Below are 27120 nucleotides of genomic sequence, written 5' to 3'. Positions count from 1 at the left end.
AGTGCGACAGTCAAGTTCTTGAAAAATATGTCCCATTAATTTTCTCTACAGTGGAATTGACTTTTAATGATTTATTTAATTGATTGATTTTTAATAACTTCTATACTTTACCGTGAGAAATGAGGTTGTTGATTGGTGGTATATACTTTTGTTAAAGCCATCAGTCCACATTATTTCAGTTTCAAAACTGCATTACCCATGATTCTAAAAAAATGCCACCAATCAAAGAATAGTGACAAACAAATTGCGCCAAATGATCCCATGAAGCACTGCAAATGAAATTAATGCAAAAGAATATTTGTATATAACATCATTTCATGTACATATTTATTTTGGTAATTGACTTGTCCATAATAACAACTAAAGATTTCACAGGATGATGCATGCACTGTAAAAAAAAAAAAAATAGTTGAGCGAATTAAAAAAAAATAAATAAAATTTTTTACCAGCTTCAGCAGATTTTTGAGTTTGCTCAACTTATTTTTGTGGGAGATTCTCAAATGTTTGTTGTATAAACTAAAAACGACAAGTTGAGAGAACTCAAAAATCTGATGAAGCTCAACTTTTTTTTTTTTACAGTGTGGTAGAAAGTAGGGCTGCAACTAACGATTATTTTAATAATCGATTAATCTGTCGATTATATTATTATTATTTATTTTTCGATTAATCGATGAATCGGATTTTTTTTTTAAAACAAAAGAAATGCATTCATTTCCAACCCTTTATTCAAAAACAGAACTAAAATCTTTAGAAAGTGCACAAACACGTTGCTCCTTGAACATCCCTGAGCTGTTATAATAATAATAAAATAAAATAAAAATGGACTAACACAAAAAACATACACATGTATGCTTTACATCTGCCAAATATATAGACTTTTTTTTTAAATAAAGTGCCACCTGAGCTGCCAGAACAATAAATAATTTATAAAAAATAAAGAACAATAAAAATCAGAAAATTTAACAGGATTTGTTTGAATGTCAGAACTTGTTCTCTACACTACACTGCAGACGCACACACTCGCAGATGCACACACTTTTGCAGACGCACACACTCACAAACTCTCACACTGACACACACACACACACTCTCTCTCTCTCTATCTCTCTCAAGTTCACTTGAAGCTTATTCATTAAATTATTTCCATCATTGTAGTAAGTGCAAGGTTCATTTATACACCACATTTAAACACAGTTTAAGATGACCAAGTGCTATAAAATAACTTTAAAATTAAATTAAAAAGTACAACACACACAAATATATTTGTCAATAATAACCTATATGGGACAAAGCACAGAATATACAGTGCAAAAAATGCTTTTCTGACTTAGTAGTTTTGTCCTGTTTTCAGTCCAAATTTCTAAAAAATCTTAAATCAAGATACATTTACTAGACACATGAAATAGCATAAGAAATTATGTCTTGTTTTCTGAAAAAACACCTCAAAATTAAGTAATTGTTTGCTTAAAACAAGCAAAATTATCTGCCAATGGGGTAAGAAAAATAATCTTAATGAGATATAATCTCAAACAGAAGTTTTAAGCATCACTTAATTTTCTCACGCCATTTGTCTTGTCTAGTAATCTTGATTTAAGATTTTTTAGATATTTGGACTGGAAACGAGACAAAATTACTAAGTAAGAAAAGCTTTTATTGCAGTGTAGCTATACATGACAACAGATTGAAAAATGAATGGTCCAAAAAAGGCGAGCGAATAAAAACGTGTCTTTAGTCTTGCAATGCAATTGCGTTGCGAAAAAGCGGAGATCTGTCTCCTCCTGTCGCGTCCATCTGAAAGGAGGCGGGGTGAAGGTACGAGGTTTCGCTGAGAGCTTGATGATCCAATGGCGTTACGAAGTTTTACTGACAAGCTCTTTTTAATGCTTATCATTGGTTAACTATTTTTTAAAACCCTCTGATTTAAAATAATAATAACTCAAGTTTGGATAATTTTTCACAGCACCTGACTGGGCTAGGGTATGGCAACTGCCATACTCTGCCATACGGAAACGCCGCCCCTGCTCCCGTGTCATGCCATGTCGCTTTTGCATATTTTGCAGTTAACACAAATCTTTTTCTGTTTATTTAGTGTGAAATACTCCCACACCTTGGATGACTTGGGTCGCACGGATTTCTCTGCCTCCGCCATGTATCTTTCCTCTACCTCTGCTCGTTTTTTTTGTTTGTTTTTTTTGCTCCGCCCTGTGTATGAGGCGCCGAACTCTGCTAGCATCAGTGCGCGAGAGAGACCGAGTGTGTTCACTCCGCTCCGCGCTCAACTAAAGTTTTTTTTTTGTTTTTTTTTTAATAATAATCAAACGTCTCCGCGTCGTGCGACACAACGAATCAATTATGAAATTCGTTGCCAACTCTTTTAGTAATCGATTTTTATCGATTTAATCGATTAGTTGTTGCAGCCCTAGTAGAAAGTAGAAACATTACTCACATACACTAATATAATCACTTCTTATCGCCTTCAAACAATGCTTTCCTTTCAGATGACTTTACTGCATTAAGTCAGATTAAGATGCTTTGTCATGTCATAATTAATTTCAGTCTGCATAAGAGTAAAATCCAAACAATTTTTTACCACTTTATGATAATTTTTTACTGAAAATCTTGCTGTTCATTCCTTGTTCTGTGAAACTAGATTGAGGTTATGTTTACATTAAAACAATATACTACAAACTACATTTTTGAAAAGTTCTGCACACTGTATGGATGACAATGTTGACAATATGATCTTGAAAACAATTAAAACGCTGTATTATGCATGCCAGGCCAGTAGTTGGCGATGCCACTTTGTAAAGAACTTCTCGCAAGCCTATAGACTTGAACACATAATACACATGCATATGACATAAGTTTTCACAAGGTCATGTTTTTATAGCTTACACGGAGATAAGAATATCGTTTTCTAAAACTTGCACTATGAATCCTTTTTTTAATTTTTTTTTAAACTTTCAAAACACTGGTATTGTGTAAACGACCAGCCAAACCACATAAAAAGTAACCAAGGGGGTGGAGCTTAGCAAAGGGTCAATTGTACTGATGATTAAAAAATTAATTAAAGATTAAAAAAGAGAAGTTTTTTTTTTTTTTTTGTGGTAAGCAACAGATGTTGTCAATAGAGTGTAGCTTTTGTTGAAAACGGTCCATTAACCACCAATAGGGATAGATGTGAAGTGAACTGAATTCTGTTTTAGCACCTGCATGTGCTTTGGCAGGTCATAGAAAGGTCTTTCTAAGGTGATGTCATGTGCTTTGACAGCAGATCTTTTATTTAAGGCTCTTTATAGCATGGACTGTTTGTGGGCGGAAGGGTACAGAATAGCTTGGCAGGATTTTCTGGTTACACGGGCCGTCACAACTTTAAGGAGTGTGCGTCTGGCCATCAGCCCACCATGAACTCCCCGGGCAGCTGTTCAAAGGTAGGAATTTCTTTGTTGACACCAGACACCCTAACGCTCAGAGGAAATGGCAGATTTATCAGCAGCAGAGTCCCTGTAAACCTGACCTCTGAGGAGATCCTGCTTCACATCATCACAATGTGTCCAGATATTTTGATTGGTGGGTGTGAAAAGCTTTAGGACAAGAACGCATGAAAAATTGGAGATTACGCCATCTACATTAAACCCCAAATGGCCCAATGCCCATAAAACACAATCCAGCCAGACATCTTCTAATGCAGCAGCACAGGCTTGTTTATAATGTTAAGTCTGTGTTTTGCTCAGTTTATTGTGTCTAATATGAGTTTAGCGATGTTTTGAAACAGTAATCTGGATTAGGCTTTAGAAAGGGTTCCTGATTTTGCTTGTAATCCTTTTGGTCATGCAATATTCTTAACGGACTGTTACAGTAACTGTTTGGAAGCTTATTTGGTGCAAATAAATAAAATGAAGTAAAGAGGAACAATTCTATCACATTTCAATACGTTGCATTTGCTTACATGTGAGGGTGGGTAAACTAAAATATAGCTCCGCCTTAGTGCTCATTTTGTAGTTAACCTGTTAAGAGTCATTTTTAATTTAATACTTAGCTCCAAATGTTAAGCCTGTTTTTGCGTTTATTCTTGATAGGTTTCTACTGAAGAAGGCATGTTGTACGTGATATGTCTATCTAACAGTGCAGACATTTCCTCTCATCAAGCCGTGCAGAAGTATATAAATGTTTTGAGCAACAGTGGTTTCATTAGAGCTGAGTCAACACATTTCTGCTGTACTTTTCCTCTCTGGGGTTGTATCAACACCTTTAGAGCCCTTAGAAGATCTTTTTTTTCCCCTTCCAGCAAAATCTCGCACTTTGGATGACTGGTTTGTTTTTGCAGCCCTTTAAATCTGTAAAGATGCCAGATCGTACAAGCTAAATGTGTACCGAGTTAGACCTTGAGCTATTTGATCTTACATTGGATTTTTCTCAGATCCTAGCAGTATTTTTCCCTAGCTGCGTGGTTATTTTTCTCACATAACATCCAAGATGCTGGAAATATCTACAAAAACTCCAGAATCCTGGTTCATAAGTATTTCATGAGGTTGCCTAGAGGAGACGGGGACCGCGTGCATCTCAAGTGTTATCACATGAAGAGTGGATGTGCTCCAGTTTTAGCAGAGGAATGAATAGCAGGATCGTTGTTAGATGTTTTTGTCTGATTATTGCATAACGTTTTGTCCTGCTGAGCAGGACCTGGGTTACTGTTTTCCTGGGCTAAGGACATCGTCCAGCTGGTGCTGGGGAGAGGGTGAGGCTTTTGGCAATGATTTATGAGCTGTTCTATATCTCCGACTCAGGACTCTCCAAACCGTCTTATACAGATGGAGAGGTGAGAGTTTGCTCTTCATAACAAACACACACACACACACGCACACAACGAGGGCAACTTTTGGCCACACTTGCCAATGGCAGTTGAAAATGTATGTATGTATGTAAATTTTTATGTATGTAATCTCTGTATTGTTCCTTATATTCTGCCCAAATCTTTACTTGCATTTGGTGCTGAGTGAGTGTTAATTATGGACCCTGCTACCACACATACATCAGTGCCTGTGTTTATTCAGCCCTCACAGTAAGGCTACGCTGCCTTTATGTCTGAGACTTTGTAAGCATCCCAGTGGTTTTGGCCAACAAGGCTCCTGACAGGCAGACATTCCTGCTTGGCTGTTAACACATTATCTGCCTGTCTGAAAAAACAACAGGGTGGTCTCGAACCATCGGTGACACCAGAACCACCTGTCAACAAATTAATTACATCTTTTTACCTTGTTGTAACATGGAAATATAGAGTAGATATTTGTCTTGTAGGATTTCCCCTCTTGACCATCTTTTCCCCAGTTTCATATTGACACTTGCCTGAACAATGAGACCCAGTGGTGTCATTGTTTGGCAGTGGAACACATTAACAAGAGATAGAGAGAGGAAGAGATTTGCAAATCCTCCAGTTAAGCTCAAGCAACAGCTCCAACATCATTTTGACTGCTAAAGAGGCTAAAAAGGCTAAACTGATTGGTTAATACTGATAATTGTGCCATTTGAAATGTTTATGGTCCATTAACTGTTGCAAAGAAGACATTTCAGCAGGGTAGAAATGTTTGTTGTTTTTGTAAATGTTTATTATTCATAAATGAGACACTGCAAATTTCTGGCAAATGTCCCTTAGTACACCACTCAAAAGTGCTGTGGTCTCCGTTCAGTCTCATCAGCTGCCTATAACAGACACTCAGCCTGTGTAGAAACGCTGCTCCTGGCTGCCACTGTGTTCAGGAAAGAGTGGAAGAGCTCCTTAATACAAGCAAATAATCAAGTGCTGTTTGTTTTAAAGAGACGATCACAGTGGATTGGACTAAACATGGAAAGAGTGGAAAAATATAGGCTTCGTTTTCACCTTCCACTCAACAGCAGATAAATATTTTAGTTTTCAGTAAACATTTAGTTCTAGTAAAATAAAAGTTATTCTGTGAGTTCATTTTTACGCTCAGGCTGAGAACTAACCATTCATGATCCCTAAAAGAAAAGAAAAGTTTCGCAGAAAAGTTTCCTGGACTATTTGCGCCTTGCACTTTGGTTTAAACAATAGACAGGAAGTGGAATTGTGTACAGGAAATCCTGGTGGTTGAGTGGAAGTGAAGATTCTTTAAATTCTGTTAATGTTCCTCTTAGGGATCATGAATGTGTAATATTAAATATATATATATATATATATATATATATATATATATATATATATATATATATATAGTGAGGAAAATAAGTATTTGAACACCCTGCTATTTTGCAAGTTCTCCCACTTAGAAATCATGGAGGGTCTGAAATTGTCATCGTAGGTGCATGTCCACTGTGAGAGACATAATCTAAAAAAAATCCAGAAATCACAATGTATGATTTTTAACTATTTATTTGTATGATACAGCTGCAAATAAGTATTTGAACACCTGAGAAAATCAATGTTAATATTTGGTACAGTAGCCTTTGTTTGCAATTACAGAGGTCAAACGTTTCCTGTAGTTTTTCACCAGGTTTGCACACACTGCAGGAGGGATTTTGGCCCACCTCCACACAGATCTTCTCTAGATCAGTCAGGTTTCTGGCCTGTCGCTGAGAAACACGGAGTTTGAGCTCCTCCAAAGATTCTCTATTGGGTTTAGGTCTGAGACTGGCTAGGCCACGCCAGAACCTTGATATGCTTCTTACAGAGCCACTCCTTGGTTATCCTGGCTGTGTGCTTCGGTCATTGTCATGTTGGAAGACCCAGCCTCGACCCATCTTCAATGCTCTAACTGAGGGAAGGAGGTTGTTCCCCAAAATCTCGCAATACATGGCCCCGGTCATCCTCTCCTTAATACAGTGTAGTCGCCCTGTCCCATGTGCAGAAAAACACCCCAAAGCATGATGCTACCACCCCATGCTTCACAGTAGGGATGGTGTTCTTGGGATGGTACTCATCATTCTTCTTCCTCCAAACACGTTTAGTGGAATTATGACCAAAAGTTATATTTTGGTCTCATCTGACCATATGACTTTCTCCCATGACTCCTCTGGATCATCCAAATGGTCATTGGCAAACTTAAGTCGGGCCTGGACATGTGCTGGTTTAAGCAGGGGAACCTTCCGTGCCATGCATGATTTCAAACCATGACGCCTTAGTGTATTACCAACAGTAACCTTGGAAACGGTGGTCCCAGCTCTTTTCAGGTCATTGACCAGCTCCTCCCGTGTAGTTCTGGGCTGATTTCTCACCTTTCTTAGGATCATTGAGACCCCACGAGGTGAGATCTTGCATGGAGCCCCAGTCCGAGGAGATTGACAGTCATGTTTAGCTTCTTCCATTTTCTAATGATTGCTCCAACAGTGGACCTTTTTCACCAAGCTGCTTGGCAATTTCCCGTAGCCCTTTCCAGCCTTGTGGAGGTGTACAATTTGTCTCTAGTGTCTTTGGACAGCTCTTTGGTCTTAGCCATGTTAGTAGTTGGATTCTTACTGATTGTATGGGGTGGACAGGTGTCTTTATGCAGCTAACGACCTCAAACAGGTGCATCTAATTTAGGATAATAAATGGAGTGGAGGTGGACATTTTAAAGGCAGACTAACAGGTCTTTGAGGGTCAGAATTCTAGCTGATAGACAGGTGTTCAAATACTTATTTGCAGCTGTATCATACAAATAAATAGTTAAAAATCATACATTGTGATTTCTGGATTTTTTTTTAGATTATGTCTCTCACAGTGGACATGCACCTCGATGACAATTTCAGACCCTCCATGATTTCTAAGTGGGAGAACTTGCAAAATAGCAGGGTGTTCAAATACTTATTTTCCTCACTGTATATATATATATATATATATATATATATATATATATTTATATATATGGATTTAAATGTTATCTTGTGAATATGGTTAAATGTGGTTATGGTTAAATATGGTTATCTAAATGGTTATATTGGGAAATATTTCTATTTTAATATATTTACAAATTTAATTTATTCCTGTGATGGTAAATCTGAGTTTTCAGCATCATTACTCCAGTCTTCAGTGTCACATGATCCTTCAGAAAGCAATTTAATATGCTGATTTGCTGGTCAAGAAACATTTCTTATTATCAATGTTGATGACAGTTGTGCTGCTTAATGTGGAAACTGTGAGTTTTAGTTCATGATGCTTTGATAAATAGTTCAAAATAGTAGTATTTTTGAAACAGAAATCTTGTATAACAATTGTCAAATGTGTCTTTTATGAAGACATCTCTGTTGCTCCACTGAGTTTTACTCATGATATTATGAAAATAAGGTAACCAAACAGTTCTGTAAGGTAATATGACCTTTTCCGTTCGTGCAGGTGGATTCTGCCTCTGTGTGATTCATACGGGTTGTTTGAATATTATCATCATCGGTGTGTGATTAGATCTACTGTGCATGACTGGTTCAGAAGATCTTATTTTCTGAAGCGAACTTGTGTCCCCTCGCCAGGAAATGCAGGGACTCATTTTTTCCCACAGTTAGCCTGCTGACATCTCCTAGTAACCATGGTAACATGCATCAATTGACCCATTTAGAATCAAAAGAACGAGAGGTTCTGAAGGACACTGCAGCATGTGATCGTGAACAGGACGCGAAGCAAACATTGCATGAACGAAGTAGTAAACGGTTCTGGTGGGGAAATTATGACTTGTTTATAACTTTTCCTTATTAAGTAAAATGGTCACTGAAACTGTTTTTATTAATGCATTTCCAGTCAAATATATTGAATATCATCAGCCCATAAGAAACGTCATATACCCAGATCCCAAAAAATCAGGGCAAAGACTGCCTTCTTGGCCTGTTTACATGTGCCCTTGTAAAAGTTCTGGGGGGGATGAACCAGGTCATCCATTTCGAACAGTAAGCACATGTCCAGGAACTCAACTAGACAGATTTGCTGCATTTGCCCAGTGTCAATCGAACATGGTGGCAGACATACTGTCTCACTGAAACTGGCTCAAAGGCTCGCCATGCTTTCGAGTCTTTAATGTAAACAAACCAGAGTACTTAACGTGTCGGATCAGGACAAACACTTCTAAACATAGTCATCTCATCTGTTGAATGTAGGCCACTGGGTCTAGATGGGTCTAACATAAACTCTCAGCAAACATGTTGTTAAAAGAGACTTGACAAAATTTTAGTTCCATACACGGATGTAGTCTCGGGTAGCTTGTGGCACAAAGTCTGGTCCACAGTGGTGCTTACTCTGGTCTGGTCAATCAATCACTTACACAGGTAAAAGGTCATCTGACTGAGATGTAAAAGAGAAGTGCATTTGAAGGACAGGTTAATTTAAACTCGTATAAAGATTAGAAATCAGCATGCACAATTACATGTCAGTCAATATGCATTCAATACTGAATGAAAACGTATTTAATGTTGGACAGTGTTGGATTCTATTGTGCATCCCTATCCAAATCTATAGCAGTGTTATTTTAGTATCACTGATGTACCATTTTGAAGTAAATTTTATTTTTGTTTTCTGATTTCACTTTCATTTGAAAGTTTTAGTAATTTTGTTTTGCTTTTGTCATTTGTATTAGTTTTTGTTTTTTAAATATTTTGGTAACACTTTATGTAAAGCTCTTATGTATACTGCATTATAAAGGGTTATTAAAGGAGGGTATAATGCATTATAATTATTCATAATGTGCGTTGTAATACATTATATCTTGTCTTAAATAATTATAACCGAATTTAAAATGCATAGTGTAACAATGAATTGATAAGTGTTATAATTTATTAACTGTGGTCACAGTTATTCATGAGATTGTACAATGTATTATAAGGTGCATTACAAGCCTTAATTAATGCATTAAAACTACTTTTGTAATGCATTATAAATAAAGCTTTAAGTAAAATATGTCTATAGTTTTAAAGTTTTAGTTTGTTTCGTTAAACTAGATAAAAATGAGAAATGTTGACTTGGCAACTATAGCTAAAACTAAATAAAAAGCTTTTTTATTTCAGTTAATATTTATTTTATTTTTGAATGGTTTTAGTTTTAGTTAACCATAATAACCATTACCTATAGAGTACATGTCAAATATGTCAGTATATTCAGGATTAATTGTATTAAAATGATTTTCTTTTATAAAGAAATATTGCTTTTAAAAGCCTTGAATTCTTGTTTCCACAGAGGTGCTGATTAAAGTCCAGGTATTTGACAACAGCGACCTGTCACCTTTAAAGGAATCCACAGTTCAGGTGTGTGGAAACCAGACGGTCTTAGCATCTAGCCTTGCAGGAGGAGATGGGATTGTCACGCTTACGTTCCTGTACCGCCCAGGAACATGGGTCATCGTCACAGCATCAAAGCACGGATTTGTCACAAACTCGGCACCCTGGCATGCCAGCCGAATCCCGCGTGAGTACTTCCTATACTACTATAGCACTGAACATGTTTTACATAGTGTCAGGGAAAGCCTGCAGATTATTATTAGAAACAGTATTTGGTTTCATTCTGAAATTCACACGCATTAACTGGACTTCCTGTCAAAACTGCTAGAGCAAGACCAGTAGGTGTTTATGGGCTTCTCTGGAATCATGTTAATCCCTTATTAAAAATGAGGAGTATAGCTTAAGCATTTGCCTGCAGATTAAAAGGTCCCTGGTTTCAGTCTAGATGCCCCAAATTTGACCATTTAATTAGGTTGCTTTTGAGTAACCTTGGAAAATAATCACAAAATTTTGTATCCAATAAACCCTGATTTATATTCCGTATTTAGCACACGCTTTTATCCAAAGCATCTCAAAGTGCATTTAAGGTGAACGGTTTAGTACATTGCTGTTTCAAGTGCAACTGTTAGCCTGATGACATTTTTGCTCAGTGCCTCAGTGAACTTTCCAAATCTGACGAGTGATTTGCGATCTGTTGGCTACATCCTATTATTTAGATGAACCATCTAGATCTGTAATCCAGATGGAGCTTTGCACACAAATGGACAGGAATGTTAAACAACACTCACTGGGGTGTGGATCGTGCCGACCCGCGTTGTGTGATACCTAGCAGCTGTTCGGAGTCGGACCCCAGACGGTCATGTCCTCTTTTGACTCTCTCGCTCAACGATTGGTTTAATTTATTTGTACAACAGCGTGTTCTCCGCCGCCCCTCTCTCCACCCAAACCCCACCCTGTTATGCGGTCAGACCTCTGGGGAGGGGAGGCAGTGAAATCATGTATTTCAGCATAAAGCTGTCTGTACGAACAGCTGGAAGCCACTTAGCCAAGGGGGTCACAGATATGGAGGCAGCCAGCAAATGTGGCTCCATGTCATGCCAGACCAGCCAGGCTGGTGCATGAAGGCATCTTTAGTATGACATTAGCCTCTTGGGGGGGCATTACACACATTCCCATTGAGTCACACCAAATTAGGAAATGCTGTCAGAAATGTGGATGACCAAGATTGTGTAGATGAAATGAAGTTGAGGTAGAAAGGAGGTTTTCGAATTAATTGAATTGTGGGGACAGATCAGACAAAGTTTATGTCAGTTTACAGGAATTAATTTAAGATTAAGTTACTATGCCCGAGGTCTAAGGGATATTAACTATTTATAATATCTATATTACTTTTTTGTTGTTGTTGTTGTTGTTGTTGTTGTTGTTGCAAGACCAACCAACATTTGGTATTATTTTAATGTGCTTTTATTTGGCCATTAAGTTTCTTAAAGACAAAGTTCCCTTGCCAGTAAACTTGTATTATAGCTGCTCCTTGTGTCACCACTCAAATTAAATACAGTTGGCAATGGCAAGTAAAGTTTGGAACTGATAACGACTTTCTCTCAAGCTCTCAGTTCAAGGTAATTTTTTAAATTCATGATTTATTTAGATGTTTTGATTGACTATGGTTCTGCCATGTGTTTGTTTTTGCATGCAGGACATTTAACCAGTAAAATATTTATAACATTTAAAACAATACATTAATTAGGGATGTAACGATTAGAAAATAAATCATAAATCAATCAAACGTTAGACAATAAATCATGATAAAATTCCCCACGGTTAGTATTACCGCTTCATATTTTAAAGGGGTCATCGGATGCTAAATTCACTTTTACATGCATGTTTACATACATAAATGTGTGTTGGCAGTGTGTGTACACATCTACCCTATAATGATAAAAATCCACCCAGTGGTTTTTATTTAATCCCTAAAAATAATATCCTCTTTTTCAAATCAGGCCGTTCTCAGCTTCTATGTCTGTGTGACGTCACACAGACCAAGGCCACTCCCACAATAGTTGATTGACACGGTTGTCTTACATTAGACCCGCCCTGAGTGAGCTGTGAACAATCCGACCGCAATTGTTTCGACTCCGGAGCAGGGATGTAGACAAGAATGGCTTCATAGCGATTGAGGTGTTTTGTTGTTGGATATAATAATGAACATAGCAGTCATCATTTACTCCCGACATCTGAGCCGCTGAAGACGCAGTGGATTACTTTTGTTTGTGAAGGGACTGTGCCCCCCGATCTACCTAAATGCACTTATGTTCGCACGAATCATTAGTGATCCAGCTTTACTTACAGCAGAAGCGAGTATGGGGGGGTGTTATCTTTGCTATCGCTATTCCTAATAACGTGCTAGTTAGCAAATTTCGCGGCTATAGTAAACACAGTCTCTCAGAGCACGGCTTTTCACCCCACAGAAGAGAGGGGCAGGGTAAAAAGAGTGCTTTTTTACACTACCATTGAGAAATTTTAACCAAAGTATGTTATAGACTTTTCATTAATACCCTAAAGAATCATATCAACTTGTGGAAAATGGGCATCCGATGACCCCTTTCAGTATCATTAAAACTGTATTCAATTACTGCGATTTGAACAACTGTTCTGAACAAAAGTGCTATGGGAATTGTACAAATGAGTATATGAACGAATTAATTAAATGAATGTATTTCTGAAGGTTCTTAACTGTCTTCAGAAAAGATTTGATGGCATTTTGTTTTCATCTTCACTCCATGCAATACCTAATAAAGTAAAGTAGTGTTCTTAATCACAATGCTGCTTTGTTGACGTGATGGTTATGGTGAAACAGCTCTAATACTGCTGTTCCATAAGCGCCACCTAGTGTCATGGGATTTACAGAGAGTTATTTTTTCATTCAGACTGTGTGCACTTTTCGTCTAGTCAAAAAAAACAGACCAAATTTGCGTGCCCTGCTGTACATTTTGACCAGCTGATAAAAAACAAGCTTATGTGGATTCTTGTCAGTTCTCTGTCGTGTGTGTCATGTGTTCCCGCCTCTTGTTTCCTTATTTGGTTTGCTTCCTGTCCTTGTTGAGTGTGATTGTCTGTTATTCAGTTCAGGTGTGTGTTATCTGTGATTGTCATGTGTATTTAGTTCCTGCCTGTTTAGTTAGTTTTCGTCTGGTCTGCTTGTTACTCCCGGTGTTCCTGTGTGTCCCAGCCTTGCCTTGCCTTGTCTTGCCCTGTCTGTTTTGGATTTATTAAAGACTGTATTTTGAGTTATCCTCGTCTCCTTGTTCCTCCCTGCTGTGTGCACCGTGACAGTTCTATACATTTAAACAATTTGGATAAGGTATCTAAAATTATTTATAGAGCAAATAAAATGCATATTAATCATGTATTAATCAATTATCATTTTGACTTAACACTTTTCTTTATTTAAACGCTGAAATATGAGGTTTACCATTTTATAAAACTTTTTTCAAAGCTTTATTTGAAAATGTCATACATGTTATTAGATAAACTGTTGTCAGTCATATTGTCATTTAAATTCCGGACATCATTGGTAATGTTGTTATTATAGTGTTTATGCAAACAGAAAGTCATTGTATTTGTTGTTTGTTGATTTTAAATATAAAACGATTTGTGTGTCAGTACTTTTTTGAACATTTCCAGCACATTTTAACATTACCACGATAATACTGATAACCATTGTAATTTTGGTCACTATAATCGTGTTAAGAAATGTTCATACCGTTACATCTCTAACATTATTACATTTTAATATTTTTTATAAATTAATCAAATATACATCAAATATATAAAATATTGAAAAATAGAGAAAATTCACAAGCTCTTAGTTATTCCCTTTTTCAATTCAGTTTCATTTTTAGGATATTTTAATCGTTTAATTATCTTTGTGATTACTCTGGTCTTACTCTGTTTATTTTTGCATTTTGTTTGTATTATATTTTAAAAAATAAATATGAAAAAAAAAAAAAATTATTTTTAAGTCATTCCGAAATATTCCCTGTGCATTTACATCAGTATGTGGTTTGCTAACAGCACATTCCTGTGATACCAGTAATGGCTGTAATAGTACTACTAGTTGACAAAATCCTTTTAATTGGCAGACTCATGTTTTCATCTGGATGGTTGTTTTAATACAGGGCAGAGAGATTACATGACAAGCAGGGGTTTGACAGCTGTGCGAAAGTGATGGCATGCCAGTCATTTGACTGATGACTGTTCATTGGACTGTACTCCAACCCCAGATTGCACACTGAACATCTCTATAGTAATGTCACCATTTTTTGTACATGTGACTCAGCTTTCTGAAGGTTAGCATTTTCAAGTCTCATCTATTTGGTACCAAAGCCATCTGCCCCCCATTCCTCCTGCCTTTAGTCTCTCAGCCATGCTGAAAAAGGGTTTCTAAAAAAAACCTGATGGTGTCCTGGAGTTTTAACTGTCCCCACAGCACTTTGATAATCTGAGTGAGTCACGCGAACTCTGAAAGAGAGAGAGAGAGAGAGAGTGAGTCATTCTCATGGAGTGATGAAGCAGTTGCTTGCGGCTCAGATTAAATCAACTGAAGTCAGGAACACTTGTTCTTTCCTCCATTGGCCTATCCCTCTTATTCCATTACGGTTTAACTGAATAACTCTATTTTACTTATTTTAAAGAGCTCATGATATCACAATTTGATTTTGTGGCATTCAATCCAAGTTAATATTAGCTTGAAGCCTGCTACAGTGACCCAAAATCATTTTTATTCATTTGTGTTATTTTTTCTGTAACACAAAATAAGGTATTTAGATTTTTTTCCCCCCAGAAAAAAAAAAAAATCATATAGATTTAAAATGACATGACCGGTGAATAAGTGTTCATTTTTGTGTGAAATAAACTGTTTAAGGGGCGTTCACACTGACACCAATTTGCAGCACCTATTTAAAATGATGACCAATAAAACTTCATATTAAAGCGTAATATTAAAATTCCATATTAATTTGTCTAAACAAGTTAAACTGAAAACTAAAATCAGTCATTTTTCAAAATCAGTGAATTTAGACGTGTAGTATGTAAAATGGATATTCATATTGACATCTGCAAGATTACATTTAACAGTGTTAAATTATTAGTGTTTTTAAAGGTTGACCAAAGATTAGATGATTCTCAAATCTTGGCTGATAACAGATATTATACCAATATATTGTGCATCCTTAGACATTCTGGCTGATTTATTATCAAAGTAGGGGGTGCATAGATGTGCATTGTGTTGTCTCAATGCTGCAGAAGATAACTAAGGTTACAAATGATGTAAAATGAAACCACACAATGCCAATGCAGTACCCTCCCTCTCTTCATACACACTTTTCTTTCAGCTTCTAGCTAATGCAATGTGGGCAGTATTGTTGTCACTGCCTCTATTTTGTGTGCATACCGAGCAAGCAGAATATTAAAGAGACCAGAGCCCCTTCTGTTCAGGGCATCTGTGCTGTGTGTGCGTGCTTGTATGCAAAACTGCACGGGTGTAAATGTGCATGAATCGCCTGTGCCACGTTTCCCACAGTCTACTCCTTCAAGTGACAAGTTTTTTGATGTCAGAGCTGGGGAAACCTGAATCTAATATACTGATCACTTGGATCTTAATATCTTCTGGTGGCCTGTTTAATATAAGCAGACGATCCCTATATTTTTTTGTTAATAAGCTTCCATTAAATTTAAGAGCTTGATTGGAATCATGAAATAAACACTGGAAAACATGAGGTGTGGGTAGGTAGGGGGGACATTTCAATGTGCCATAGCAGATGGGAAATGGACACAGAGGATTTCTGCTCTCAGCATGCAACGGTCTTCTGGAGCACTGCCAGCATATGTCCTCCTGCCCATAGAGGAGCACTGAAGGGTGAGGTACATTTAGATTAGCTGACAAAGATAGATGGTGGTGCTGTAGTTTTAGTGCAAGAAAATGCACTACTAAAAAGACTTCAAATTAAAAGAATATTTAATATTTTACAAATATCCACTGAAGGTCAATGGAGCTGATGGTCTGGTGATGTTTGACAGGAAGCCATACAGCTGCAGGACTATCTCAGATTTTGTCAGGTTTTACTTGCTGATATCAAAGACTCGTTTGATGTGAGATCACAGGTTCCTGCTGTGTTGCAAACCTGAGGATTCGACCGTGCTGAGACATGTCTCACACCTGTGAGTTAGCAGCTACATCTGGTAAACTACGGTATATTCCCACAGGAAAAATAAAAGCCTTGTATTCTCCAGGGTCAAAGATTCCTGAAAACGAAAGAGAGTGGACGGTTTACTGATTTAAATGGACAAGGAAGAACAACAGCATACAAATGATGCTAAGTTCGATGCAGTAATGGTTTCTAACCCTGGTCCTGGAGTACCCCCAACAGTACACAACATTTGGACGTTTCTGTTATCTGACTCACCCATTTCAGGTCTTTGAGGTCCTATTTAGACCTGGTATTAAGATGCGATCACAGGTTGACAAGGGAGACACATTCCTGTTTACACCTGGTGTTTTAATCCATCTCCTTTGTCCACTTTCGCCCACTTCTGTCCAGATTTTGAGGGGAGTCTATGGGTGAGTGTACATTTGGGATGTTTCTGATCTTTTGATATAATAAGCTTGCACAATTTACATAAGAACGCAAAAGGAGTCAAAGAGCAGCAGCTTTTGTTTCTGCTATGATAGCCGCAAACGATTTGGGTTTGCTTTAAAATCATGACTGCCCTGTTGAAAAAAACAACATATGCTGGTTAGGTATGTTTTGAAGCATGGCAGCTGGTTTGAGCTGGTCCTTAGTTGGTCCTGAGCTGGTTATAAGCTGGTTATGTGCTGGTCCTGAGCAGGAGCTAGTTGCTTAGGACCAGCACATGACCAGCTTAAACCAGCTACCATGCTTCAAAACATACTTTTGTCAGCAGGGTGGTAAGAGAACATTGACATTTTTTGCCTTCATATCAAACTCACGATTTCAGACAGCAAAATTTAAATCCTGTCAGGCAGAGAGGAGGTGGTCTTTTGTGGCTGTTTGAACACACGAGGGTCCACACTATAAAAGCAATCTGATTGAATGCATTTTTGACTACCTCTGAAATTTTATTTGAATAGCACATTTACAACAGCCACCAGGCTGACCAAAGTTACAGAAGAGCAAGATTATACCACATACACAGAAAACAGACCAGACAAAAACTTGGAAAAGTGGACAAGCTCAAAACGTTTTACACCTTGTTAACACTTGTATTTAGCATCATTCACTTGTGATCGGCTCAAACACATCTTAATATCAGGTGTAAACAGGGCCTGTGTCACTACTAATGAGCTCATGAGTGGGTTCAGATTCATTTTTGAATGGGGAAAAATACAAAATGTGCAGATTTAGGGTACTCCAGGACCAGGGTTGGGAACCACTGTTCTAAAATGCTAAGTAAGAAGTTGGAAAGTTCAAAAGAACAGCATTTATTTGAAATAGAAATGTTTTGTAATATTATAAATGTCTTTACTGTCACTTTTGACCAATTTAATGCATCCTTGTGGACAAAAAGTATTTATTTCTTAACAAACAAAATCCTACTAACCCCGAATATTTCAATGTTAGTGTACTGATGCCTCTGTTTTTGTTTCTCTCTCACTTGTGTTTCAGTGTACGCCTCCGTAAGTCTATACTTACTTCCCCAGAGACCAGCCACTCTCCTGCTGTATGACGATGTGGTGCAGTTACTGTTGGGTTCTCCAGGTGAGTTATTTTCTGTTTTTAGGACAGGTCATCCATTCTGTCATCATTTGTGAACCTGGACCACAAAACCAGTCTTAAGTGACACGGGTATATTTGTAGCAATAGTCAACAATACATTGTATGGGTCAAAATTATTGATTTTTCTTTCATGCCAAAAATCATTAGGATTAAGTAAAGATGTTCCATGATGATATTTTGTGAATATCCTACCGTAAATATATCAAAACTTAATTTTTGATTGGTAATTAGCAATTAAGGACTTCATTTGGACAACTTCAAAGGCGATTTTCTCAATATTTTTTTTGCACCCTCAGATTCCAGATGTTCAAATAGTTATATCTCGGCCAAATATTGTCTTATCCTAACAAACCCTACATCAATGGACACCTTATTTATTCAGATTTCAGATGATGTATAAATCTCAATTTCAAAAAATTGACCCATATTTTGTAGTCCAGGATCACATTTTTTCTCATTCGTGTCCTTCAAACCAGTATGACTGAAGATATTGAGAAAAATCTCAAGCATTTTTTTCAATGGAAGCCAATGGACTCCAATATTGTTTGGTTTCCAGCATTCTGCAAAATATCTTCTGTTGTGATTCACAGAAGAAAGGTTTAGAACAACATGAGGGTGAGTAAACGGTAACTGTCCCTTTAACCAGAGCCTCAACTCTTACCACTCTTAATCTTTTTATTTATAGTGCTATGAAAAGGGAATTACTAGGGAGAGAAAGGGATCAGGACATAACAGTTTGGGCTCATACCTATGATACCTATATGAGTACCACAATGTTTCAGTAGGTTTGACTGACGCTTTATGTCTATCTTTAATATGGGCTTACTGATACTCTGTGGCGGCTCAGCCAGGCTGTGTTTCACATGGTTAGCTTGGAATCTGAGATCCGAATACAGCTTCATTGATTCACACACATCCTGCAGTGGTTACATGTGCAGATGTGTGGAACTGCTGAGTTGGTCGTTTAATAATCAGGCTAACACTATTATTCTCGTATCTCAAGCTGCCAATAAGCAGGCGCAACTTAACTGAGACTGGATGCAGTGCCTGCTAGCTGTTTCACCACGTTGCATGCGCAATAAATGTCATTAAGATTTACAAACATGATCAAATGACACATTTACTTTGGAAAGAGGTTGTTTCCTCTGGCAACGTAAGGGAGATTTAGAGAAACTGCTGCCTGTGTTGCCTGGGTGGCTTGTGTGTTTTGTAGTGCCAGTCAGGTGTTTAATAGAGAGTATTATGGCTCAAATTATGGTTGTGGGAAAGTGACTTTTAGTTGAATGCTTTCTGGTTGGGAAGTGATTTTATCCGATGGTCTACTAAGTATGATGTAATGTGTATCATGCAAACTTGACTGTTAAAGCCCTGCCTAACCTCGCTCTTTGTGTGTGTGTGTGTGTGTGTGTGTGTGTGTGTGTGTAGGCATCCTGACGCAGCTCTTTCTGCATGATCCTTATCAATTTAATGAGCTTGATCTCTCTCTGTGCATACAGGGATGTAGCTGTGTGTGTGGGTCCCTGATTGCTCAGTGATTATAGTTACATGCACTCAAATGGTGTGTCCTCCCAACCTCACTTCTGCCGACAAGCCAACGGCTTGCTATCTTTCCCTCTTCACATTCAGTAAGAGAGGCTCTTGCTCTAGAATACCATCAGTGTCTCCAAGCTGTTCCCGAGATAAATGGGCAACTTGTTGGGCCCAGCACAGAAAAAGGCCTCGCTGAATGATTTAGACATTTTAATAAGGGTGTAAAGTCCTTGAGTAATTGCACATTACTGTACCAAAGTATTAGTTTTTTTTGTTTTGTTTTTACCTGGCTTGAGTAATACTGAAACTGGATACATGGATATTTCCAGTGAAAATTGGCAGGAGGCCACAAATGTTTTATTTATTCCTTTAGACCTTTCCATCTAATTAAAAAAGCTCAAGACGACGAAATAAACAGTATGTGTAATAATGTAATGTAATTGGCCCAACTATGTCCCTTGGGAAGTAGCATCATATCAGTTGTTAACCTACAGCTGAAGATAATATGAACTTGAAAGGAATCTCAACAGTCAACACACAGTCTATAAACAACTTAATTAAAATGTCAAACAACTCTGAAACAGTTTTTGTATTATTTATATACTATTATATAATATTTTTATATTTTATATATTTTTTAAGTTTAATGTTGTCTAAAATTTCAGCTACATTTCAATTACTAAAAACTACATTTGTGTAGTTTTATTTTAAAATAACTTAAATCAGTCTCAGATAATTGCAGGGTACTGGTTTCAGTTTTAATATCTAATGTACACTGGATGATTACATAGTCAGGTATTGAGAAATTTGAAATTAAACAGATTGCTTTACAATGTTGTGCATCAAAGCTACTGCAGTGATAATCTAGACTTTATCTCATGTTATCTCGTGTGCTCGTTTCTAGGAATTATTCTACAGACAGATATAAAAAAAATGTCTTTTGAGAAAATAGTGAAATAATGAACAACTTCTGATTTTTAAATACTATATTATATTTAATATATTTATTGTATTTACTACAGCAGAAGTTTAAGTATAGAATTGCATTGCAAGTTATTTTATATTATTAGATTTTTATATACTTATGGAATATATTATGTTTTGTTTGTATATATGAAATGATCTATATTGATATATGAAATTAGGTAAATAGGTATGTTTATGCATCCATTGATTTAAGTTATTGCACCATCCACCCTCAGAGTGCAACATGATGCTTACTGAGAGAAGTAGAGGGAGAGTGTTTTTTATGCCTCAAAACCCATTACCATGGCAACTTTGGCAGTGACAGTAGAATGTGCATTTTGTAACAGGAGGGGTTATTATTAAAGTGTTGCATATCTGTCTCTGTTGCGTGGGAGGAATGTGTCATGTCAAACCTGATCTGAGATCTGCTAATCTATCAGTGAGGTTTGCTTCTGACCACTAAAGAGCTTGTTAAAGCCTCCTGTATTGAAAGAACTCATGCACAATACAAAAAGTGCCTTAATTGTTTTGTTCAAACATCCACCTTCAGAGTGGGGTTATGGTTTTTGGGAGTGTATTTTGTGAAAAGTGAGTCAAGCAAATGTACAGACAGAAACAGCCTAAACTCTGAGCCATAGCGTGGGAGGATTTTTGTGTTCACAGCATGCCAGCCTGAAAAGAAGTCACTCAATTGATTTGGGCTTCAGGGTTTGTTTAGAAACATGAAAAAAAAGTGAATGTTTGAAAAGGCATTGTTGTATGTCATTGCTGTGTTTGTAAATCTTGATGTCTTTAGGTGCATTTTAATTAGTGTGAATTCAGAATAAATTAAATATTAAACTGAATTCCAATTTTTGATACACTTGTCAATATTTGCAATGACTACAACCACTTTACAAAAAAAAAAAAAAAGAACAACAATTTATTATCATAGCCCTATCTCTAGTTAAATATACCTTAAATCTATGCATAAATCAGTCATCTAACATCCTCTCTCTTCTTCATTTTTCCATTCTCTGGCCAAGAGGGGCATTATGTCTTCCTCTCCCAACAGAGCTCAAGCACATCTGTAACTGAGAACACGTGCAATGAAGAGAGAGATGAGAAATGACTCCCTTGACTAGAGAGAGGCAGGGTGAAAGAGGAGGGAAGTGTTTTTCTGAGAATAAACTGGTGAGAATCAAGCGGGAGTGTGAGTTGAATATAAATCTCCTGAGACCTGCTTGCATGAACAGCTTCCAGGCACAGGGCCTATTCAGATACAGATAGCTATTGAGTCATTCTTACTGCTGTAAATCAAACCATTGACAAAATGGCAGTCTGCAGGTGATCTCCATTGAAAATTGACATCATTCAGATGTTGGTAATTACTATGACTTAATGTGGTTTTCCAGTGTGGCTGCTACATGCTCAGAAAGAGCACCAATCCTTTTGATAGACAGCTAATCTCCAGTACCGGATAAAGATTACATAAGAAGTGCCTGTTTGGATGAACTGACTGACTGCTGCCGTATGGGGGTGGGAGGTGTGACCAAAATCGTATTTCATAGTATGAGTATTTTTAATACCATTTCATATTGATCATAGTAATAGTATGTATCAAAAAATATACATGCAGACAGTTTAATGAAAAATATATATTTTAACAACAGTGTGACAAAGCCTATTTTTAGAGTATGAATGAAATACTTTGCAAATGAAATGTACTGTAGAGTTAATATTACTGGCTGTGACCTATTGGTTAAGGTAAATAATTATGATACTTAAAAATTCAGCTGATATTTTTTTTTTCTCAAATTTACATTTATTTAGCAGACACATTCATCCGAATGTATAAGAATTTATCCAATTAATGTATCCAATTTATATTAGTAATTATTTGTAAGCAGATGGTAAACATTCATTTAACTCTGACCCCAAGCTGACCATTCCCACAATTGAATGTATCTATATCAGAGTGGGTAACAGGCACTCAGCATTAACTCTCATTGTTTTCCTCAGACAGCTTGACCCCAAGGTCAGCAATACTAATCTACAGCATTCAAACAGCCCTCTGTACAAAAGGCCCACTGATGCTACTAACATCTATGGCTTTGTCACGGAAATGGTGATAAATTGGCTGGTGCAGTTGAGGGAAGTGCACTTTAGTGATTTTTCATGAGTGGTATGTCTCTTTGGTGAGCTGACTCCCTCAGGGGTTTTCATTTTCTCAATCTAGCTCTCTGTCCAACTTTTAGAATGATATGTGTCAGTGAACACTCCCCTTTGAACCAGAAAGGTTTCGGGTTTTGCTTCACTAATATTGGCCCTGTTGGTAACACTTCAAAGTAGGCCCAGTTGCAAAACTAAAAAAGAATAAGGCCCTGTTTACACTTGGTATTAAGACGGTCAATCTGATCACAAGTGGACAATGGAGACACATACCCGTTTACACCTGGCGTTTTAATCCGTCTCTTCTGTCCACTTTAGACCACTTCTGACCAGATTACCCCCTGTGGTGCTGATTAAGTCAAGAGGATGGTAAATGGGCGGATCCCTCTGTCGGCGTCAAAACACAAGCAGGAGGGCTAAAGTTATCGCGCACTAATATTACGTCTGCATGTACTTACTGCTGTTGTTTCTTTTTTGTGTTATCAGAGAAACAATGTCATACATTTAATTTCGATGTTATCTGTAACTTTTAAGGGGATATGTTTTTACACACAGTTATATTCATGCTATTCATGAAGCCAGTTGACATTTGTGATGTTTATCACTGAGCATCTATGATAGAAGGCGGTCCCATCGGCGAGGCCAACGACATGATTCTGCACATGAAGGGGATTCTCTATGCAATTCAAAATGCCCAAGCTCCTTAGGTTTGCCAGTTGGCGAAGCACCAGTCCCAACTAGACTGTTCCGTTCTTTTACTGCATAATCATAGTTTTCAGTGTCAGGTTTACAGGGGATCAACCCATCTGCAGCCCAATCCTTGTGCAATCCCAGTGGAATTGCAAGCTTTGTTGGCCAGACACTGTTGCAGCCCTTCTTGTCATCATGTAAGATGCAAATCACTGCTAGTGCCACGGTATGCAATTAGGCTAAGAGCCAGAAGCCTACAGATATTACTCAGTGAGTAGGCTATCACATTAGCCTTGCTTTTTATAGCCTAACTGAATCTCATGCTTGACTTAAATGCTGATATTTGTGTTTGTTTCTGTTGCTCGTAAGGAGACGGTTTGGCAAATGGTATCTGGTTTAATTTTCGAGATTCCTGTGGATGATTTGCACTGTATTAGTTTCTCCTCTCATCAAGAGCTGGATATGGTAAGTAAATAAATTAATAACGGTGGCATAAAAGAGGGAATGTCACAGCCTGGTTGCTTTCAGTGGTCCCCAAGCACTGCCATGCTATCCTGGATGTCTGAGCTGATCAGTGACCAGCTAACCCAGCACTAATCGGAGCAGACAGCCTACAGTGAGAGATACACGCTTATATTTTTAGGCCTTCTTATTCTCTTATTCCTATTTGCCTCTTGCACACTAAGCAAGCCAAGTGGAGGAGGGGAAGGGATTACTGCAGTGTGGATTCTGAGCTCTGTATTGTTCTTGTAAGATGTTTCAAGAAATTTTGAAAAACTCCATAGTTACCTTCATTCTTGGAAATGTCTTGAGATATTTTTAGCAATTTCTTAGAATTATTGGCCCTGCCCCACAGATTTCACATAAAGTTACCTTGCAATTCCTCTCTCTGACAGGCAAGAGAAGAGAGTAAAGCAGCTACAGCAGAGAAAGGTTGAATCACTATAATGCTCATTATAACAGCAGCATTGGTTAAAGGAAGTGGTTGTTGACAGAATCCCATAAAACTGCATTCACAAGTAAAACACATGGAAACAACAAACCCCAGAGCAGCTCATTATTAGGGCTAGGAAGCAATTACTGGTTCTTGTTCAGAACAACAGTCATACAGGACAGACATTGTAGTCCGATTTGCGAAATAGTTGATGACTTCATTCTTTGTCATAAACCGTAAATTATTTACAATTCCTCACAAATAATATGTATAAATATACATTATTTAATGTATAAATCCCTGTTGTCTAGGATCCCGGAGACAGCCATGGGTACAGCTTCAGAGGAGAGCCATCCGACCACCCCTAAACACCTCCCAAATTACCCTCTCTGCAATGCTCACCTCCTCCCGCAGTCAGTATGAGCTTGGGGGCTTTCCTTACCCCCTTGCCTTGGAGAACTCAACAGGTGAGTTTATCCGAACACCTTCCATGGAGTTACCCATTAATTTAGCATTACCATTTTCCCCTTCATTTTAATCATTCATCATTGCATAAAATACGGCAAAGGCTTGCAACAGAGGCCTCTTGGAGTTTAATCCATTTTTTTGCTATTACTGTCTGCCTTGATTCAGGAATCAATAGTAGCTGGGTGGAGCTAACTGCTCTAGCTGCAATGTGTGCTCAGCTCACTGGGCCCAACGGCACTGAGGTCCAGGTGTCAGAACCCATCCACATCTCCATCCCCCTTCCTTCTGATACACCTCTCAAGACTGCCACCAGTGTCCCAGTATGGAGGTTCGAGGACAAGACAGGTAAACAGCATTTGACAAAATTTTGGTTAAGCCAAAATAACAGTATGCAAATAGACGATTTTATCCAAAGTTACTCCTTAAAGGGCTCAAACTAGAAACTTTATCAGTCTGATCAGGAGGGTGATCATGAACACCCATTTTGATGACACCATGTTATATTCACCCTTTTTCTGATCCAGATTCTATAACAGTCTAGTACCGAATAGTTCAGGGGTGTCCAATCCTGCTCCCAGAGAGCCACTATCTTGACAAGTTTTTTTCTTAATTAAACATCTGAACTAGTTAATCAAGGTCTTCTGGAATACTAGAAACTTCCAGGCCAGTGTGTTAGGGCAGGTTGGAGCTAAACTCTGTAGGACGATGATCTTGGAAAAAGAATTGGACACCCCTGCAATAGTTCATGCAAAACCAAGTCACAATATGAGGACTCAGAGTAAAATGACAAAGGGTGTAACTCAACATTTGGGAGAGGGGGTTGTACTTCTAAATTGTTAAAAAGTGTACAAGAAGCAAGAAAGAAGGAAAGGGATGGATAAAGACACTGGAATTTCTAGTTGAGAGCCATTTAAGCAGGTTTAGGTGAAGTGAGTGTGCAGTACAAATCAAAGAAAGCTGTTAGGTCTTCTCACATTGGAGAGATAATAGCCTGCCAATTCATAAAGCAGAAATCATCTCCAGACATTGACCCAGTCACGACATAGCTCCCAAAACAGGATGTGATTTAGTGCCTGGCAAGCTTTGCAGAATTCCCTAGATCCTTCACTGATGCCAGCTTAATAAACAGAACAGCTCTGGTGGAAAAATCAATATGACTAAAAGAGGGTATCGGCTCACTTTCTGGCTTTACATTCAAATCTTGTTTTTCCGTAGAATGCTCTTGATATAGTTGGGCGTCATTGCAGGTTATCTAGTACATCTGTGTTACATTTTTTATGATGTTTTATTAACGAGGTTCGGGAGGAGCACGATCAGATAATCAGCTAATTTGGCGCAGGTGCAACTCGTTTAGCTAACCATCCTAACGAGCACAATACGTATTTATATGCAGCCTGCCTACCTCCGTCCAATGACAGTTTTCCGGCATCCCTCCTCCACCCCAACTCCTCACCCCTAATCTATTTTTTATTAGGATCTCTCCTAAAGTGTGGTTAAAGATTCATTTAGCCTCTCTTAGCTCCACAGAGAAATCTCAAATGATTTTAACCTAAGCAGCTTAGTCTATGGCAACCTAATCCCAGCTCCTCTTTTTACCCACCCATTGCAGTATTGGTCAGGGAATGGAACCAGACTCCCTGGTTTGGCCATCAAAGGGCATTAGAAGTTGTTGTGTAAGGTTTATTTTATTAAACAGTATCATATTTATGAAACTTTTGATTTGATATATTTTGTTGTCAGAGTATCGCCCCCTACAGGACTTAAACAATCTTTGTTTGATGTAGTTCGTATATTGATACAGATTTAGTATTATATCACAATGCAATATTAAAGTCATTTCATACATATGTATAATGTTTTAATAATTAGGTCATCATTTTAATCTTAATTATTATCATATATATTTTGATTTCTACAAACAAAAACAATATATAATTTATTGTATTTTTATACAATTTGCATAGTCCTCTTTTGAACTAAGAGACAGGCACTTATTACAATAATTTTGATAAGGTAAGCTAGAACTTGTTTTAGAGCCAAAGAAAGAAAGATTTTAGAAGATATGGTAGCTTAGTACATGGAGCTATTCAAACGGTGCCTACCAGTTACCAGGATGCCAAAAGCATCTAAGTCTATCTAGATAGAGAATGCTGGATAACTGTAGAGAAAGAAAACCCTGAATATTCAGTGTGTGTGGGTGGTCAGAGAGAACTGTGTTTCAGAGAATAGTTAGTTCTGGAGAACAGGGGCCTGTATTCCTGAGTGGTGAGTGAGCGTGTTTTTGACCACGTGATAGATGCATGTGGCGAAAACTACAAAAGTCTGTATTGTCTCAGACTTTGCTCTGTAGACCGTAGAAACGTGGATATAGAGAATGCGGCTGCATTCTCACAGCAC

At 37.7% G+C, this 27120-nt stretch overlaps 1 protein-coding gene and 1 long non-coding RNA gene across 4 annotated transcripts in view; one reads left to right on the top strand and one right to left on the bottom strand.

Annotated features, from left to right (window-relative positions):
* Nucleotides 1-27120, top strand: part of fam171a2a (family with sequence similarity 171 member A2a) — a 35069-nt gene that overhangs the window by 3393 nt on the left and 4556 nt on the right. For 2 of the 3 annotated variants that reach the window (XM_058768536.1, XM_058768535.1), the window contains exons 2-5: nt 10148-10375; nt 17874-17966; nt 24567-24722; nt 24889-25068. In XM_058768536.1, the coding sequence (XP_058624519.1) occupies nt 10148-10375; nt 17874-17966; nt 24567-24722; nt 24889-25068 (657 nt within the window). Of the gene's footprint in view, nt 1-10147; nt 10376-17873; nt 17967-18540; nt 23592-23690; nt 23787-24566; nt 24723-24888; nt 25069-27120 lie in introns of those variants that run through there. The other variant, XM_058768537.1, reaches the window with a different exon arrangement.
* Nucleotides 14231-27120, bottom strand: part of LOC131535975 (uncharacterized) — an 18663-nt gene continuing 5773 nt past the window's right edge. Inside the window, exons 2-4 of the long non-coding RNA XR_009269797.1 lie at nt 17901-18021; nt 16371-16491; nt 14231-14709 (exon numbers count right to left, since the gene is read on the bottom strand). This is a non-coding gene — a long non-coding RNA (uncharacterized LOC131535975). The remainder of the gene's footprint in view (nt 14710-16370; nt 16492-17900; nt 18022-27120) is intronic.

This window comes from Onychostoma macrolepis, chromosome 03 (assembly GCF_012432095.1).
Source record: "Onychostoma macrolepis isolate SWU-2019 chromosome 03, ASM1243209v1, whole genome shotgun sequence".
Taxonomy (NCBI): Eukaryota; Metazoa; Chordata; class Actinopteri; order Cypriniformes; family Cyprinidae; genus Onychostoma; species Onychostoma macrolepis.
Note: the sequence above shows the minus strand (reverse complement) of the source record. Positions and strands in the feature narration are given on the sequence as shown.